Source organism: Taudactylus pleione, unplaced genomic scaffold (genome assembly GCF_031769625.1).
Source record: "Taudactylus pleione unplaced genomic scaffold, aTauple2 ptg000454l, whole genome shotgun sequence".
NCBI lineage: Eukaryota > Metazoa > Chordata > Amphibia > Anura > Myobatrachidae > Taudactylus > Taudactylus pleione.
In genome coordinates this window covers 900,641-916,976 of record NW_028284856.1, presented here as the reverse complement: position 1 = coordinate 916,976, position 16,336 = coordinate 900,641, and the positions used below count along the sequence as shown (strand labels likewise).

The 16,336-nt window shown below is 42.9% G+C and overlaps 1 protein-coding gene across 2 annotated transcripts in view; it reads left to right on the top strand.

The window, feature by feature from the left end:
• The window catches only part of ANK2 (ankyrin 2), a 696,877-nt gene that overhangs the window by 285,636 nt on the left and 394,905 nt on the right, over positions 1–16,336 (top strand). Inside the window, exon 1 of one of the 2 annotated variants that reach the window (XM_088448312.1) lies at positions 7,053–7,214. The exons of the other annotated variant lie outside the window; for it this stretch is intronic. Within the exon in view, the coding sequence (XP_088304438.1) occupies positions 7,131–7,214 (84 nt within the window). The 5' untranslated portion in view covers positions 7,053–7,130. Of the gene's footprint in view, positions 1–7,052; positions 7,215–16,336 lie in introns of those variants that run through there. 2 annotated transcript variants of the gene reach the window in all.

Here is a 16,336-nt window from a genome sequence, read left to right as displayed (position 1 = left end):
ACAGATAATGGCACAAATACAATATAAGGATAAGTACAGTATATGTACTTTATATCTAAGATCAGCAATAATTTAGATGATGCAAATAGGGTGCAGCAGTCCAAGCTGCCTTTCCAGCAGCAAATGAGATAAGCATAATTCCAATTTCTTCCTGGCATATTATCTCCAAGCAGCCAGGGCTCGCTCAATTAAAGGAATACTAAGTGAAATTAATGTGTTTGCCATGCTTTAATAAGAGTCAGTATTCATGTGCCTTATCCTATACTTCACATGGCTGACAGCAAAGTCATGGCATTTTCCTTTCTCAGCGTTATTGAAGTTTCAGCTTCCTTTGTTTTGGAAGATGAAGCCAGTTGTAGGATTATCTGGTGTGGTTGTATGGAGATAACCAGCAGATATGAAGATGCATCAGATAAAGATGTATTTCCCAAAATACAGCTGCCCTGTGTTTTGCCTTGGGCTGTGGTTATTGCTTACAAATATCGTTTTCCAACTAACTAAAACCTACATTTTTAGCACTGTACTGTCCATTAAGATGTAATTTTATATTTTATAAATAATTTGGAAGAATTGCTGCCTGTTACTATTTAATTGTATGTTAACTATAATTTAGTTCTCATGTCAAAGCTTTCATTATTTCGAGCTCAGTCATAGAAACCTATACTTTAAAGCATGTGGGTTGTGACAGTTCACAATCAGCCCACCTGGAACTGTGAGGCATTCTTTCTTTGGTACTGTGATAATACGATAGGAACACAGTATGTGCAATTTGATTGTTAATCACCTAACACCCACTGATAGCTGTTTACAGTGTAGGCCTATACTCATCTAAGGAAAATACAGCGGGACTGTAAATTGGTCTGAGATATATAAATGATAGTGCCGAGATCATGACTTAATAAATTTACATATGCAAAATGTGTGAAAAGAGAGTTGTGTGAGTATAAAGCTTAGTGTGCCAGGAATATTAGTTGCATTTTTCCTATTGCTTTGTTTTAGTATACCAGTCTTCTTTATATGGTGTAATTACATTGTGTGACTTCTCATCAGGGCCGGATTAAGGCCCACCTGGGCCTGGAGCTGAAAATGTTCAAAGGCCCATACTGAGAAAGGGAAGAGCTGTGATCGGTGCAGTGTGAGTGTGTTCAGACAGAGTCACCTTGGTGTGTACACCCCCTACACCCTGAACACTAGCTACATAGAAATAGAAAAAAATTATTATTTTTTTTTTGGGGGGGAGGGGGGGGGGACGAACTAGAAAAACAATTTAAATACTTAAAATGTATGTCCAGTTAGGCAGCCCATAATCATGCTGTCATGTTGATGGGCCTGTAGCTCCATCCGCCCCATTGTTAATCTGGCCCTGCTTCTCGTACTATGTATATTGTTAGTAGCATTTCTTCCAAGGTTAATATTGTGCATATAAATGTACAGAATTAGTACCTCTTTGCTAGAACTTTTTGTAAAGCATGTCCCTATGCAAGATCTTAATGAACTCCTCTCCGGGAGAAGCCAGGAGAGGAGATGCAGCTGATAGTTCAGGGGGTGGGGCCGGGCTCTCCACGTCATTATGCCCCATTATTATGCTACGGTATTATACATTTCAAATCATTTTAGCCTCACCAGTCCATATGGACCCACGACTTCCCCGTATAATCTCCCCATCCTGCCCACTTTACTAGGAAGTGAACGGGATGCGGTAGATCCGCCTATTCTTCCGGGGGTGCGAGGGACTGCACAAAATATCAGGAGCAACTTTTGGAAAAATAGGCAAGTATGTTAGTGATCATATATTGTAGTTACATAGATAGAAAGATTGCAAAACTCACAAGTTAGTCGAGTACAATCTTTCATAAATTCTAATTATGTTATTATGTTAAACTAATTAAGCAACTTTAACAACAATTGGATATATTTTGACTGCAATATATTGCTGCCTACATGACAGATGTTGATAAAGTTTGGTGGACTTTGTGTAAATCAACCCGCAGTTACTTTACCTTTACATGCTGGTTCCTTCCCTGCCCTGTGTTTGATAGCATCATGTAATACTCATTATATTAGATTCTGTTTTTGGCTGCAGGCCCAGATTATCATATCCTGCTGCCCCACACACCCACACTTATATCACTGTACCGCTCCATGGACCCAGTCCCTACAGCATCCTATCTTTACATATAAAGTAAAGGAATATCATTCCAAATTATTTTTGCTTAAATATAAGGCAGATAGCACCTTTTATTGGAAAAAAGCCACGAAGGTATAGCAGCAGAACTTAGTGTTGCCTGGATTAAACATGTTACAGACACATGTGCATTTCTCAGTTTGCATCCAGTGACCCCAGCTGCTTAGTGTGCCAGGATTATCCATTTAATACATCTGCCATTGTCAGCTCCGCTCTGGAACTGCAGGGATCACGATTGTATAGTCACTGTAATGAGTCAATTTTCCTGATATCCTGGAGTGCATAGGAAAGGGATCTATTAGTAGCACGATAAATACCAAAATATTTGTAATAAGAACCATTTCATGTGCAGGTTTTACTTGAACATTACTGAACCTATTGTACATAAATTGTACACCTGTGAAATTATTATACACACACAAAGTAATGTTGATTGATACATTAGACCAGTGGTTCTCAAACTCCTCAGGACCCCACACAGTTCACATTTTTCATGTCACCCAGCAGGTGCACAGGTGTAGTCATTACTCATGGACACATTTTAAAAGAACCACAGGTGGAGCTAATTATGTCACTTGTGATTCTTTGAGGAGCCCTAGAAAACATGCACTGTTTGGAGTCCTGAAGACCGAGTTTGAGAACCTGTGCATAGACTATAACAACACTGTAGGATAACAAATATCCATAGATTTCAGTATATTAAGGGGTCTATTCGTTATGTTAATTATCAGGGTCCAGACGGAACCCGATAATTAACATTCCTACTTGCGCCAAGCATCGTTGCTCCGGCATGGTAGACAGCTGATCCGAAAATCAGCTGTCTCCCCAAACGTTTTCACTGCTCCTTTCGGAGCTGTGAAACTTAGCACTGCCGAGTCTGAGTTCACTCAGACGCACAAAGCCCTGGTGTCCGGCTGAAAGAGCCGGACAGGGGCAGAGGGATGCCAGGAGATTTGTCTTAGAAACGAGTGTACGGAAGCAAATGCCATCTGAAGATGGCGAATGTCAATAATATATTTTCAGAACTTTATGAATTTAGGTCCCCATACTAGTGTAGGAGGATAAGAGGCCACATGGGAAAGAAAGGTAAGCAGGAGATATCTGTGATATCTCTTGCGTTACCTTTATGATGAATGGCCCCAAAACTTAATTTCTACAAAAGCAGGTGAAAATGAAAATTTAAGTGATAATGAATAGACCCCTTAGTATCCAAATAAGATAACTTTTTCAACTCAATGTGCATTGTGAATAAATGATTTGATACAGCTGAGATATATTATTGTGTGACTATGAATAAGTAGTGCTTTATATGATTCATAATAAATTATAGTACTTCTGTTAGACATATGTGTAATGTAGTAATTGTTCAATTATATTTGAATTGCTGATTACAGTTAGGTAAATATTAGGCTCACAATATCTTAGCTTTGTTTGGTGTAAATGAGTTGGTTACTAAGGCATTACTTTTTAATTAACATTTCATGCAACAGTGATTTATATAATATTTGTTTAAGGTCTGTCCCATTTCTTACCTGCACCCGCAGTGGGAGCTGGGTTGCATTCTGCCCCTCTAACAAATCTAATTACTAGAGTGACAAACAGGCCCTTGCTGAGTCTGACCCTAGCCAGAGAGGAGGAGGGCCCATAAGTATGCAGCCATGGGAAGGAGTAAACGGGACAGAGCTGGGTGTGTTTGTGGGAAGCGAGGGGGGCACAGCGGGAAAGAGGGGGCTGACTGGAACAGAGCAGTGGAGTGAGCTGGGGCAGTACAGAACGGGCAGACTTAAGTAACTTGGCATATGCTGGGTCAGTTTACTAGTGTGTCTATGATGGGTGCAGGGTGTCCAGTGCAAACGAGCCCCTACAGTATGTCAAGGGGGAAACCATGTTGCACACCCTGCCAGGGACGCTGGAAGGGGTTTGAGTGGGAACTTATCACCTGGGCCTAGGTCTGCTGCCACCCCGCCCCCTCTTACCTGTGTGGCAACAGCCTCTCTCCCTAGTCCAGAACATGCTGTCACTGCTGTGTGCTGGGCTGTGGTGGATCTAGGGAGGCTGCTGCCACGGAGCTCAAAAGCTGTCTCATCTGCCTGCATCTGATGGGAGGGGGGGAGTGATTGCACTGATCTGCCCCTGGCTGAGGGGAGCATGGTGCTCTACTGTGGATCTGCCCCTGGCTGAGGGGATCATGGTGCTCTACTGTGTGGCATGCGGCATTCTTCGTAGCACAGCAATTCATTTTTTAATACCTTTTTTTTAAGGGGGTGTGGCCATGTCAGTGTATTAGGCCTTCCCCTTACAGCACCTGGGTCCAGCACCATATGGCCCTGCACCCGGAAAGGACCCCACTGTGTGCCAAACACCAAGCCCCTCTATAACTGCTGTGGTTGGCCATGTTGTGGGTGATATATTCAGAAAGATGGTGTAACAATAGAGATCCAAAAATACTAGCATTGTGCAAGAGCCTTTCTATCTTCTATGTTATATTTAAAATAAAATCTCACCCAAAATATGTATGCTACCACTAGGTACAGAGGGGCTCACTGCATAGACGTGGGCCAGAGGGCTCACAGCACATGGGGCCCCTCATGAATTACTATGACTCTATCATACAATAAATCCAAACATATGCCTCCTAAACTGGGTACACACATGGCCAAGGGGCGCTGTCAGCACTGACATCACTACTGGGCGGGCATTTGAATTTAGCCCCAGTTGAGATGTCAATCACCACAAGGTTCCTGCAGAAAGTGTACGGGTTGGTTGTCGGACCACCCATACACACAGCCAGATGCACCGATATATCTGCAGATATATCAGCCATCAGCTGTACTGCTCGCGATATATTGGCAGTTAGGTTGAACGGCCGATATATCGCCCAGTGTGTACACAGCATTAGTTCACACACTGGGCTGGATTAACAAGGGGGCGACAGGGGCGATCGTCCCTGGGTCCCCACACCTGAAGGGCTCCCACACCCGTCTGGGTTAACGTGAACCGGAGGAGACGGCACCAGTTCCACCTCCTCCAGCCAACCTAACCCCGGCGCCGCAGGGAGACACCATTTGCCAGGCGCCCGCTGAGATTGTAACCAGCGGGCGCCCGGCTCCCTTCCCGCAGTGGCAGCCGGAGACTGGAGCTCATTCGTGAGCTCCAGCTTCTGGCTCACGCATAGTGCAGAGGAGCAGCCGGGGCGGATTGGACGGCAGCGGGAGCGGGGCTTAAGGTAAGTATTAGCTTTTTTTAAATTTTTTTTAGTGCAAGCGGCTTTTCTACTGGGGGTATTACTCGGAGGGGGGAATTACTACTGGGGGCATTACTCCGGGTGGGGGGTGCATTACTACTGGGGACGTTACTTGGGGGGGGCATTACTATTGGGGACACCACTTCTGGGGGCATTACTCAGGGGGCATTACTATTGGGGGCTATACTACTTGGAGGTGAGGCATTAGTACTGGGTCACTACCACTGGGGCCACTACCACAGGGGGCATGACTACTGGGGGCATTACTACTAGCGGGGCATTACTACTAGGGGGGCACAACTACAGGGGTATTACTACTGAGGGCATTTATACAGGGGGCATTACTACTAGGGCATTACTATTGGGCACACACAGGGGGCATGACTACTGGGGGGCATAACTATTGGGGGAACAACTACAGGGGTATTACTACTGGGGGCATTACTATGGTGGACACTACCATAGGGGGCATTACTACTGGGAGCATAACTGCAGGGGGCATGATTACTGGGGGGCACTACTATTGGGAGTATTACATAGGGGGTACTGCATAAGGGGCACCACTCCTGGGGGCACTACTACTGGGTGCACTGCATAAAGGGCATACTACTGTGGGCTCTGCATATGGGGCACTACCACTGTGGGCACTGACACTACTGTGGTTCCCATTGCGCATACCCCCAGTTTGTCACAATAAATAGGGGCCCCCACATGTTTGTTGCCCAGGGGCCCCCACAGACCTTAATCCGGCCCTGTTCACACAGTTTAATCAAGGCTATGTTAGTAAAACAGTTCTAGTTATGGTTCAGTCACTGAATTTATTTGTTGTGGTAGATAACATTGTGTCATTTAAAAATATAATACAAATCAAAGACCCCCCCTCCCAGAAAAAAAAAATTATAAAAATCTTTAATAGCTAAACATAACAAATTAGCACTTCCATTTTCTGTTAACAAATATACTAAGATTTGCCATCAATTTATAATTGTGTTAATAAGTTAAAAATATATATGTCCCTTTAAATGTTTACAGTTTAATATGTTTATTATTAATAATAATAATAATAATAATAATAATAATAATATAGCACCATCAAATTTTCTTCTACTTTGATTTGTATGAGCATATTAGTGCCAGCTGTATGTAATCTGGTTACCTTTAATAAAGATGGGGTCATTTATGTATTCAGCACTCCATGTGACATTAATCAATATTTACATATTTTAGTTAGCAGTTCTCTAGATTTTATGTAAATAGTAATAGACAGAGTAAAATATTTTTATACGGATGAAAAATATTACAAGGTTGCATCTATTTATTTAGTAATATATTACAATAGAAAATCCAGTAATGTTGAATGGAAAGGTGGTGGTAACAAATCACAGTGCTTTCTTGTACACACAAACATACTATAATGAGAGCATCTGTAACTCTGCACACAGTCCCTGGCGTTGCTTTCTTAGCTCTGAGCTCTCCTCCTTTGTGAGGGGAGCGGGTCCTGTTGGTAATTGGTGGAATCAGATGGAACAATGCAGGCAGCAGATAAACATTTGTGGCAGCTGCTGCCATGGGAACGTCACACTGCTTCCCCTCCTCTTTCCCCCTCCCCAGCCTTCATCCTAAGCAGCAGCACAGAGCTCCGTGCCGTGCACACGGTTACATGGCAGCAGCAGAGTTATTTGCTGGGGAAATTGTTCTAAAATGATGAACGAAGAGAGTGCTCAGAAGACGGATGGAGGGGAGAAACATAACGGAACCAATCTGAGGAGGAAAAGACCCAAAAAGGTAACATCTGGATGTAAAATACAACATCTGTGCGAGTGCTGAGCATGCTTTCCGGGGATGCAGGGTGCAGTGCTACTGCTCTAGGCGTGTCAGGGAATCAGAGCCTGGGATCCCCGCTCACACTGACAAGTGAGCAATAGTTAGGATGGAGCCAACTTCCTCCAGTTATAGGTCAGTGCTATGGGGTTGATTCAAAGTTGGGAGCAAAGCAACTTTACATCTTGGCAACCCCACATTACACTGCAGGTGGGGCAAATATAAAATGTGCAGAGAGATTTAGATTTGGGAGGGGTGTGTCCAAACTCAAATCTAAATGACACTGTTGAAATAAAACTGCACAGCATTTGTGTGCTTCATGCAAAAGCAGCCAGTATTTACTTTGCATGCAAAAATAAAAATACATGTATTTTAACCCCTTGTATTGCAACATGGTTTTGTCCAGGTGCAAAGTTGTGTGTGTGGTGTGTGGCTGAGTGGTGCTGTGTATGGTGCTGTGTGCGTGTGTCTGAGTGGTCCTGTGTGTGTGACTGAGTGGTTCTGTGACTGAATAGTGCTGTGTATGTGGCTGAGTGGTGCTGTGTGAGTGAGTGATGCTGTGTGTGTGACTGAGTGATGCTGTGAGTGTGGCTGAGTGGTGCTGTGTGTGTGGCTGAATGGTGCTGTGTGTGTAGCCGAGTGGTGCTGTGTGTGTGGCTGAGTGATGCTGTGAGTGTGGCTGAGTGATGCTGTGAGTGTGGCTGAATGGTGCTGTGTGTCTGGCTGAGTGGTGCTCTGTGTGTAGCCGAGTGGTGCTGTGTGTGTGGCTGAGTGGTGCTGTGTGTGTGGCTGAGTGATGCTGTGTGTGTGGCTGACTGGTGCTGTGTGTGTGGCTGACTGGTGCTGTGTGTGTGGCTGACTGGTGCTGTGTGCGGCTGACTGGTGCTGTATGTGTGTATGGCTGAGTGGTGCTGTGCTTGTGGCTGAGTGGTGCTGTATGCATGTGGCTGAGTGATGCTGTGTGTGTGTGGCTGAGTGGTGCTTTATGTGTGTATGGCTGAGTGGTGCTGTGTGTGTGGCTGAGTGGTGCTGTATTATTATTATTATTATTATTATTATTATTACCAGTTATTTACATAGCGCACACATATTCTGCAGTGCTTTCCAGACAGTATTTGTCCATTAACATCAGTCCCTGCCCCAGTGGAGCTTACAATCTATATTCCCTACCACATGCTCACACACATACACACTAGGGTTAATTTTTGTTTTGGAGCCAATTAACCTACCAGTATATTTTTGGAGTGTTGGAGGAACCTGGAGCACCCAGAGGAAACCCATGCAAGCACAGGGAGAATATACAAACTCCACACAGTTAGGGCCGTAGTGGGAATGTGTGTATGGCTGAGTGATGCTGTGTGTGTGACTCAGGGTGTTGTATATGTGACCAAGTGGTTGTGTGTGGCTGAGAAGGGCAGGTTTAGTGGGTGTACTGCTAGGGATTGTAGTACTTTGCTTTTTTGTCTGCTACTCTGTGAATTTAAGATTTATGTAGGTGGTCATGAAGTATACCTTGTCTGTCCCCATTGTGGCGAGAAAGCAGAGAGCACTGTTGTGGCTGAGCTAGGCACTGTATGTGGTGTCTCATTAGATGAGCCGGGGATTCTACAGTCAGCAATTGGACAATGGGACTGCTAAATAAATCACCTTTTGACACATACTAGTATTAAAATTGTGTATGTTCAGCATGCTGTTGTCACACCTTAAATCAATAAGGTAAACAATGTAATACAACTAATGTGGTCACACCCAGTCTGTTACTGAAACATCATATAGAGATACTGCCAACAACATCTATCTTACCAACACCATCCATCTAGTAGTGTGGCAAGTGGCAACAAATAGGCTGAACATACCAACTAAAACAAATAATATAGGTAATATGTACATTCAAAGGGGTCATCTTCTACCTCTAATACCATTAGAAGCCTATTACCTGCATTCATCCTGCCTTATACTGTACAACCACTTCTGTAATCTAGAAGTGCTGGTTGGGAACATAACACATTTCTGGCTATAAAAGTGGGACAAGAGCCTTTGTATTGCATACTGTGGAGATAATTAGGAAACTGGCAAGTATCAAACAGAGCGATTATAGTGCAGGAACAAAATCATCCTTTGACCCTCAGTGAATGTTTTACTCCTAATTGAGTGACACATTTACAAGCAGCCAGGCAGTGTCTTAGTAATTGTGTATTCAATCAATAGAGCATTTGAGAGTCTTTGTAAATTACAGTAGTGCAAATCTTCTATTTAAATGCAAATTTGCACCTATTATCAGAATTGTTGCGGCTGTCATGATACATAAATATATGCTACTTAGAGCGAGTCACATACAGTATATATATATATAATATATATAAGATATATAGGATGTGACAGGAATTTGTGAACATTACCCATATTATTTTAGATGATTCAGGCGTTTTTTTATATATTAAACAGAAAAATTCAGATGGCAGCATTTTCCAAGTGATTTTGACCATAGTGACCATGGGTGGGTGTTTGGAACTATTGACCACAAAGTCAAAATTTTATTGTTTCGCAGAAAGGGGTCCAAATAAAACTCAACCTGAGATGAGTGACGTTTGTACTTACACTAGATGTATCAGCAATATAAAATTGCTCTTAAAATGTCATGTCATCTCTCAGCTATGATTAGATAAACAATATCCATACTGTCTCATCTGTACATGTGTCTGATGGGCTTTTTCTACTCCCAGTTTGCCTGTGTGCAAAAATATTGTATTTATATTCAAATTCAGAGCAAACAATGGTTCACTTGCCTCCACACTTGAGTTCAGCTTCTGATAATAAGTGCTTTCTGCTGCTTAACAATCAGCAGGACATTATTCAGAGGCACATTTTCTACTAATTAGTTGATCAAGGGGGAATTAATAATGTGTGTCAGTGATTGATGTAAGGATTCTATTTTATGTTTCTTAAAGGTGCGTACACACACACAACGATGTTAGTAACCAACGATTTTAGTGAACGATTTTCCCTTGAAAAAGTGAACGAAAATCGTTCACTAAAAATCGTTGGTTACTAAAATAATGAACGATTTTCAAAAACGATGAACGATTTTTTAATCATGCATACAGTGAATGGAAATCGTTCATCGTTTTATCGTTCATTCTGCACAACATGAACGACGTAGTTATAGTTAAATCATTCAAAAAATCGTTATGTGTGTATGCACCTTTAGACTCTGCTGGTCTGTTGCTCTGTAGCCTATGTGAAGTAAGCATAATTAATGATGTATCCTTATGAAAATAATGTATATAATTTCTAATATATTGTGTTATAATTTTATGACATTTTTATATTATAGATGGAATGATATAACCATGATTGCAGATTACACAATGTGATCTCCACATTCTGGGGTTAATGATCAGTTTGCTTAGTGTAAAATAAGCAAATTTGTTCTGTGCATGCCCAGAAAGCAGGCCGTACCCTAGGGATGGACATCGGAAGCCCACCATCATATGATGGCAGTGCTTCCACCATTGAATCTTTCGATTCAACGGTAACTAACCATCACATCAAAAGAATTTGATGGCAAAAACTATTAATATGAATAGTTAAGGGGCGGAGTTGGGGTGGAGATTATGGGCGGGGCTCGAAGACGGTGCAAAAAAAAGAAAACACAGCTGAGGCCAGCCAGGCGGAGCTGAAGAGATAGAAACTCTGTCACTTCCCCTGCTGCTATGTCACAGCTGACATTGGGGGTTTGGATCTGTGTGTGTTTGGGAGTGACTGCTGCTGCAGGACCAGGGCTGAACACTGATTGGCTCTCACTGTCTCAGAGAGCCAATCAGAGCTAGCAGAGAGGGGAAGGACTAAGGATTACGTCTGAGGCAGTGAGAGACAGCCTCCAATGATCCCAGCAGCATGAGCCATGGAGATCATCACATGCAGAGACACAGCACACAGCAGCCATGGGAGGCATAGCTTTTAGTATTTAAAGAAAATAAGCCACCATCGAAACACCACTGAATGATTACCATTCGATGGCAGCAAACATCGGAATGCTGCCATCAAGTGGTGAAAACACTAAATCGCAAGAAAAACATTGATGGTCGGCAAACATGTCCATCCCTACTGTACCCATATGTGGATGTGCAGACTTGTTTGCATTTGACACTTGGGCTATGCCGAGTACAGTAAGGGGATGTCTGAGTAATACCTCTTTTCCACCAAAAACCCGGGTCCGACCTGGGTTTTCAGACATGGTTCCAACCCAGGTCAGTCACCATACCTCCCAACATTTGAAGATCTCCAATCGAGACATCCGCCCGCTGAAGGCGCGTACGTTCCCGAAAAGAGGTGTGGTCTATACGAAATAGGCGTGGCCTAGCGGCATGCCCCCGTTTACATCAGTAAGAGGCGTGCCCAGCATCTCCGAGATGCTGGGCTGCACCCGGGCTTTCCCCCATACTGTGAATAGATGCTGTGCGCATGCGTACAGCATCTATTCTCGCTTTGCTTACCCGCTGCTCTGCTATGTGGGACAGCGGGACAGTCCCAAAAAAACGGGACTGTCCCGCTGAATGCAGGACAGTTGGGAGGTATGAGACACCATTTCACAGCACCGTTGATCTGGGTTATTCTCAGGTCAGCCCCGTTCACACTGAACCTGGGTCTGCCCTGCTAAACTTGTGAGGTCATAAAAAGTGGGAGGTGACTGCTCCACCACCGCTAATCAGCTCATTTTAGGCATGACCCAGGCATAGCCCAGGTCAGATAACCGGAGTTGCACCGTTTACACTGCACCATCCTGAGTCCGACCCTAGTAGCTACCTGGGTTGGATTGGCCTGTCACTTGACCTGGGTTATTTTTCAGGGACCCTTTTACACTGAGCTGCGACCCAGGTAGACCCAGCAAAACCCCAGATGTTTGCTCTGGTATAAAAGGGGTATAACAAGGGGTATAACGAGCAGGCCCACACAGAGAAGCACTGTACAAGCCGTATCAATTGTGGGTACTGGCGGTAGATATAAAGGGATACATTCAGTATCCTGACACAGGGGATGCTGGAGCTCAGAATACCAGCACTGGAATCCTGACACCTGTCAGAATCCCAGCGCCGGCATCCTGACTGCCGGCATCCCAAACGTTAGTAGTGGGGTTTGGGGAAGGGTTAGGGATAGGCACTATGGGTAGGGTTAGGTTTAGGGTGCATTGAGGGGGAGGTTTAGGCACTAGAGTGGGAGGTTAGGTTCAGGCACAAGGGAGGGTTAGGGAAGGGAGAGGGGGGGGTTAGAATTCCTACCGACAAGTGTCGGTTTCTTAACCCTGTCGGCATGCCGGCGTCAGGATTTTGACTGCCAGGATCCTGAGCACTTACATCTCGTGCCCATCCCGATATAAATACTCATTTGATGTAGATGATGATAGTTGCCAGCACAAGCCAACTGTTTCTGATTGGTTGATGGATTCACCACTGAAACTGATAGGTGTTTATTTGCATTGCTCGTGCATATAATATATAAGTGTGTGGATTTAGTTTAGAAATGTTTATTTTCTTTTTATTTGTACACAAGGAGAGCTTTACCTGCTGCAATTAGGAGATTTATTTATTATTTTTTATTCAAATTTACTTATTTCATTATTAAAGCTAATGTTTAAGAAAATGGGTGTAAGTGTATGTGACATATGAGTGACTTTAACTTTGGTCATATGCTGTTGGTTCAGACCTTGTTTATTTTTTATTGTAAGTTGTGTATATAGAACCAGCTTATTCCATTGCATTTTACAATTGGAAACAAAACCATAATAAGATTAGAAATAAGACTGGGTAATAACAGACAGACACATAGGTAAGTGGGAATGGGTATGAAATACCGCCTGCTGCATGGCCAGCGGTTCGATTCCCGTTAGCGGCAGCCCAACAGGAGCAGAGTGCGACGCAGCGGAAGCCTGACAGCGCTGGAAATCCCGATCGTGGATAGGTAAGTATCCACTAACCTAACCCCCCTAACCCTCCTTAGGGGTGCCTAACCCTAACTTCCCCCCCAAGTGCCTAACCCTAATCCCCCCTCTAAGTGCCTAATCCTAACCACCCCCTTCCCCGCTACCTAAACCTAAGTCCCCTGGGGGGGTGCCTAACCCTAAGTCCCCCCCGGGGGTGCCTAACCCTAACCCTCCCTCCCCCTAGCCTAACCCTAACCCTCCCGGGGGGATGCCTAACCCTAAGTCCCCCCTGGTGCCTTAAACCTAACCCTCCCCCCCCCCCCCGCGCGGCGCGCGGCATCACTACGATCGCGATGCTGGGCACCGGTCTCCCGGTGTCGGGGAAATGCGGGCGTCTACATCTAGATGCCCGGCATTTCACCCTTTCCGGGATAAGACAGTCAGGAAGCCGGCTGCCGGTATATAGGCAGTCGGCTTCCCGATTGCTTCCCGGTAAGTGGGCCCTGTTCACAAGCTTACAAACCAGTGGGACCTGCACACGTCTTGCAATTTTTGGATGCATGCAGTTTCAGATTTTTTAGTAATGTTTTTCAAATACTGTGTGTAAAAGCACTTAGGGGTATATTTACTAAAGTGAGAGTTTTTAGAAGTGGAGATGTTGCCCATAGCAACCACTCAGATTCTAGCTATTATGTTCTAGAAGGTGCTAGTTAAATGTTAAGTAGAATCTGATTGGTTGCCATGGACAACATCTCCATTTTGAAAAACTCACTTTTGTAAATATAAGCCTTAGTTTTTAGCCTTATACCTTTGCCTGGTTACACAAGTTTTTGGTGATTTCTAACATGGTAATAATTTACCATACGGTATATAATTTTACTGTATATTATTATTAACTATATTACAATCATTGCCAATATGTTTGCAATGAATAGCATTACTCATATAGGAAAATGCACATATAGGAGGGAATTCAATTAGCCACGATAAGCCAAAAAACTTATTTTTTAGGGTGAAAAAGCACAGCGCTAGAAAATGGGTTCATTGATGTGGGACAGGTATATGGGGGTGCTATATGAGTGGGACAGGTGTTTTTAAGATTGCGGTAGGTATTAGAGGCGTATTTTGAAGGTTTTTTGAATGTGTAATTTAATGACACAAATATTTACTGTACTTATAGGCATTTTATGCACTCCTAATTAACAGGAACATGTATTTTACAAAAAAAACCAACCACTTGCGTTCTATCATTATTTCCCTGTTTTAGAAACATGCATATAGTAGCCATTTGACACATTTTAAGAACCCCAAAAACTTTTATTATGGCCACTAATACACTTTTATATTGTTATCCTATATCAGTTTGGCTTTTTTGGGTGGTACAGGCAGATTTCCCCATTTTTACCGATACTTATCACGGCAAAATACACAAAAATTATCACGCGAATGCTGAATCTTGATTTTTGCAATAGGATTTTGAAAAAAAACGTGTACGCGCATAGTCGTGATAAGCAGTAAAAACTCGTGCAGAGTGCGATAATATAACGTGTGTTATCTCATTATCGTGGATAATTGAATTCCCCCAATATTATTTGTTAATAGTTAATTTTGTATATGCATATACTAAGTAAAGCAGGCAACATTAACAAGAGCTTTTAATCTGGATATTGTTTTATGTTAACCCTATGGCACTGTGTATACTTTGGGGCGCTTTATATATAAAATTCATTGGTCGTTTTTTTGTCTGTCTGTCCAGTTATGCAGCAATTGGGATGAAACTAATGCGAGGTGGTCCAGTTGGATCCTGGCCAGGTTTTAGGAGGGTTAGGGTCCTGGTCGGACCTCAGACATTTTTTCTGAGCCTTCCACTGGATGGATTTGTATGAAAACTTCACAGAGGGGTGACAATTGGCCTGGGATGCTAATGGAGTGGTTGGGGTCCCGGTCGGACCTCAAGGCGGAGTTCTCTGGGCAGAACTTTGTCCCGGGAGCCTGTTCTGGGCCTTCCAATGGATGGATTTGGAAGACATCACATAATAAAACTTAATAACTTGAAGATTTAAACCAGGGTAATGCAGGGTACTTCAGCTCATTATTAATCATAATGATGCATGTTTATACATTACCAGTGCCATTCCTTTCAGTATGTTCCATCTGACCTGATGCACAATTATCCGTCCCAGTTTTCTTACATATGCCTTATTCAGTTACAGTATTATGTGGTGGATAGAAAACAACAACACTGTTGGCATTTAGCACAGGTTAGTGCAGTAGAAGAATATGTTAGGGAAATGAATCAGGGAAACATTTATAGGAGTAATTAGACATTTTGGAATTACAGCATTATCAGGGTTTTGATTCTTTTCTTTTTCATAAAATAATATGAATAATTAATGAAAATGTCAGAAAATTATGTTAAATGTGGAACAAAAAAATTATTTGCCTACACAGAGACTTTTGAACAGTTAAGCCTGTCTTTTCAGTGGAGTATATTAATTGATTAATATATTATATACAGTATAGACAATGCTCAGTGTGTATTTATCCTTGTATATGACAGGCTGCTAGTTATTTAACACTGGGTTCTACTTAGTTTTTAGTTTCCTGTCTGCCTCTTCCCTCATTCTAATAACACCTCTGCTGGCACTTACATGCTGGCATCCCACTTTGACACTTACAATTGCTGTTTGCTGGGATTTTTTTAAGATATAGCTGAATAGTTGAAATGTGATAGGCATTACTCACAACAACATAGTCAGAAGTTGCATTACCTGGAAAAGACTTGCTTGCTAATGATTTGGGTCTGGGTATTATGTCAAATCTGGCCCCTTTAGCTGCAGTTTGTCCCTATGGAATTTCTAATTCATAACTGTATAATGTGATTTACTAAAAATTGTTTAACTCTTTATACATGTACTTTAATAAAGTCTTTATAGTGTATTTTTGTGACAGTTGTTTATAATATAATCTCATTTGCTAATACTGTGTAACACTATTGTTCTAACTGCTTGAAAAAAGGAAATTCCATTATGATCTAAATGCCCCCGTACACGGTGCGATATAGCAGCCGATCCGACGGATTGGTACGATATCGCTGCTATATCATACCGTGTGTGGGCATGATATCGGCCAGTGTGCGCGCCCGTGGGATCGTACATCGTACCTC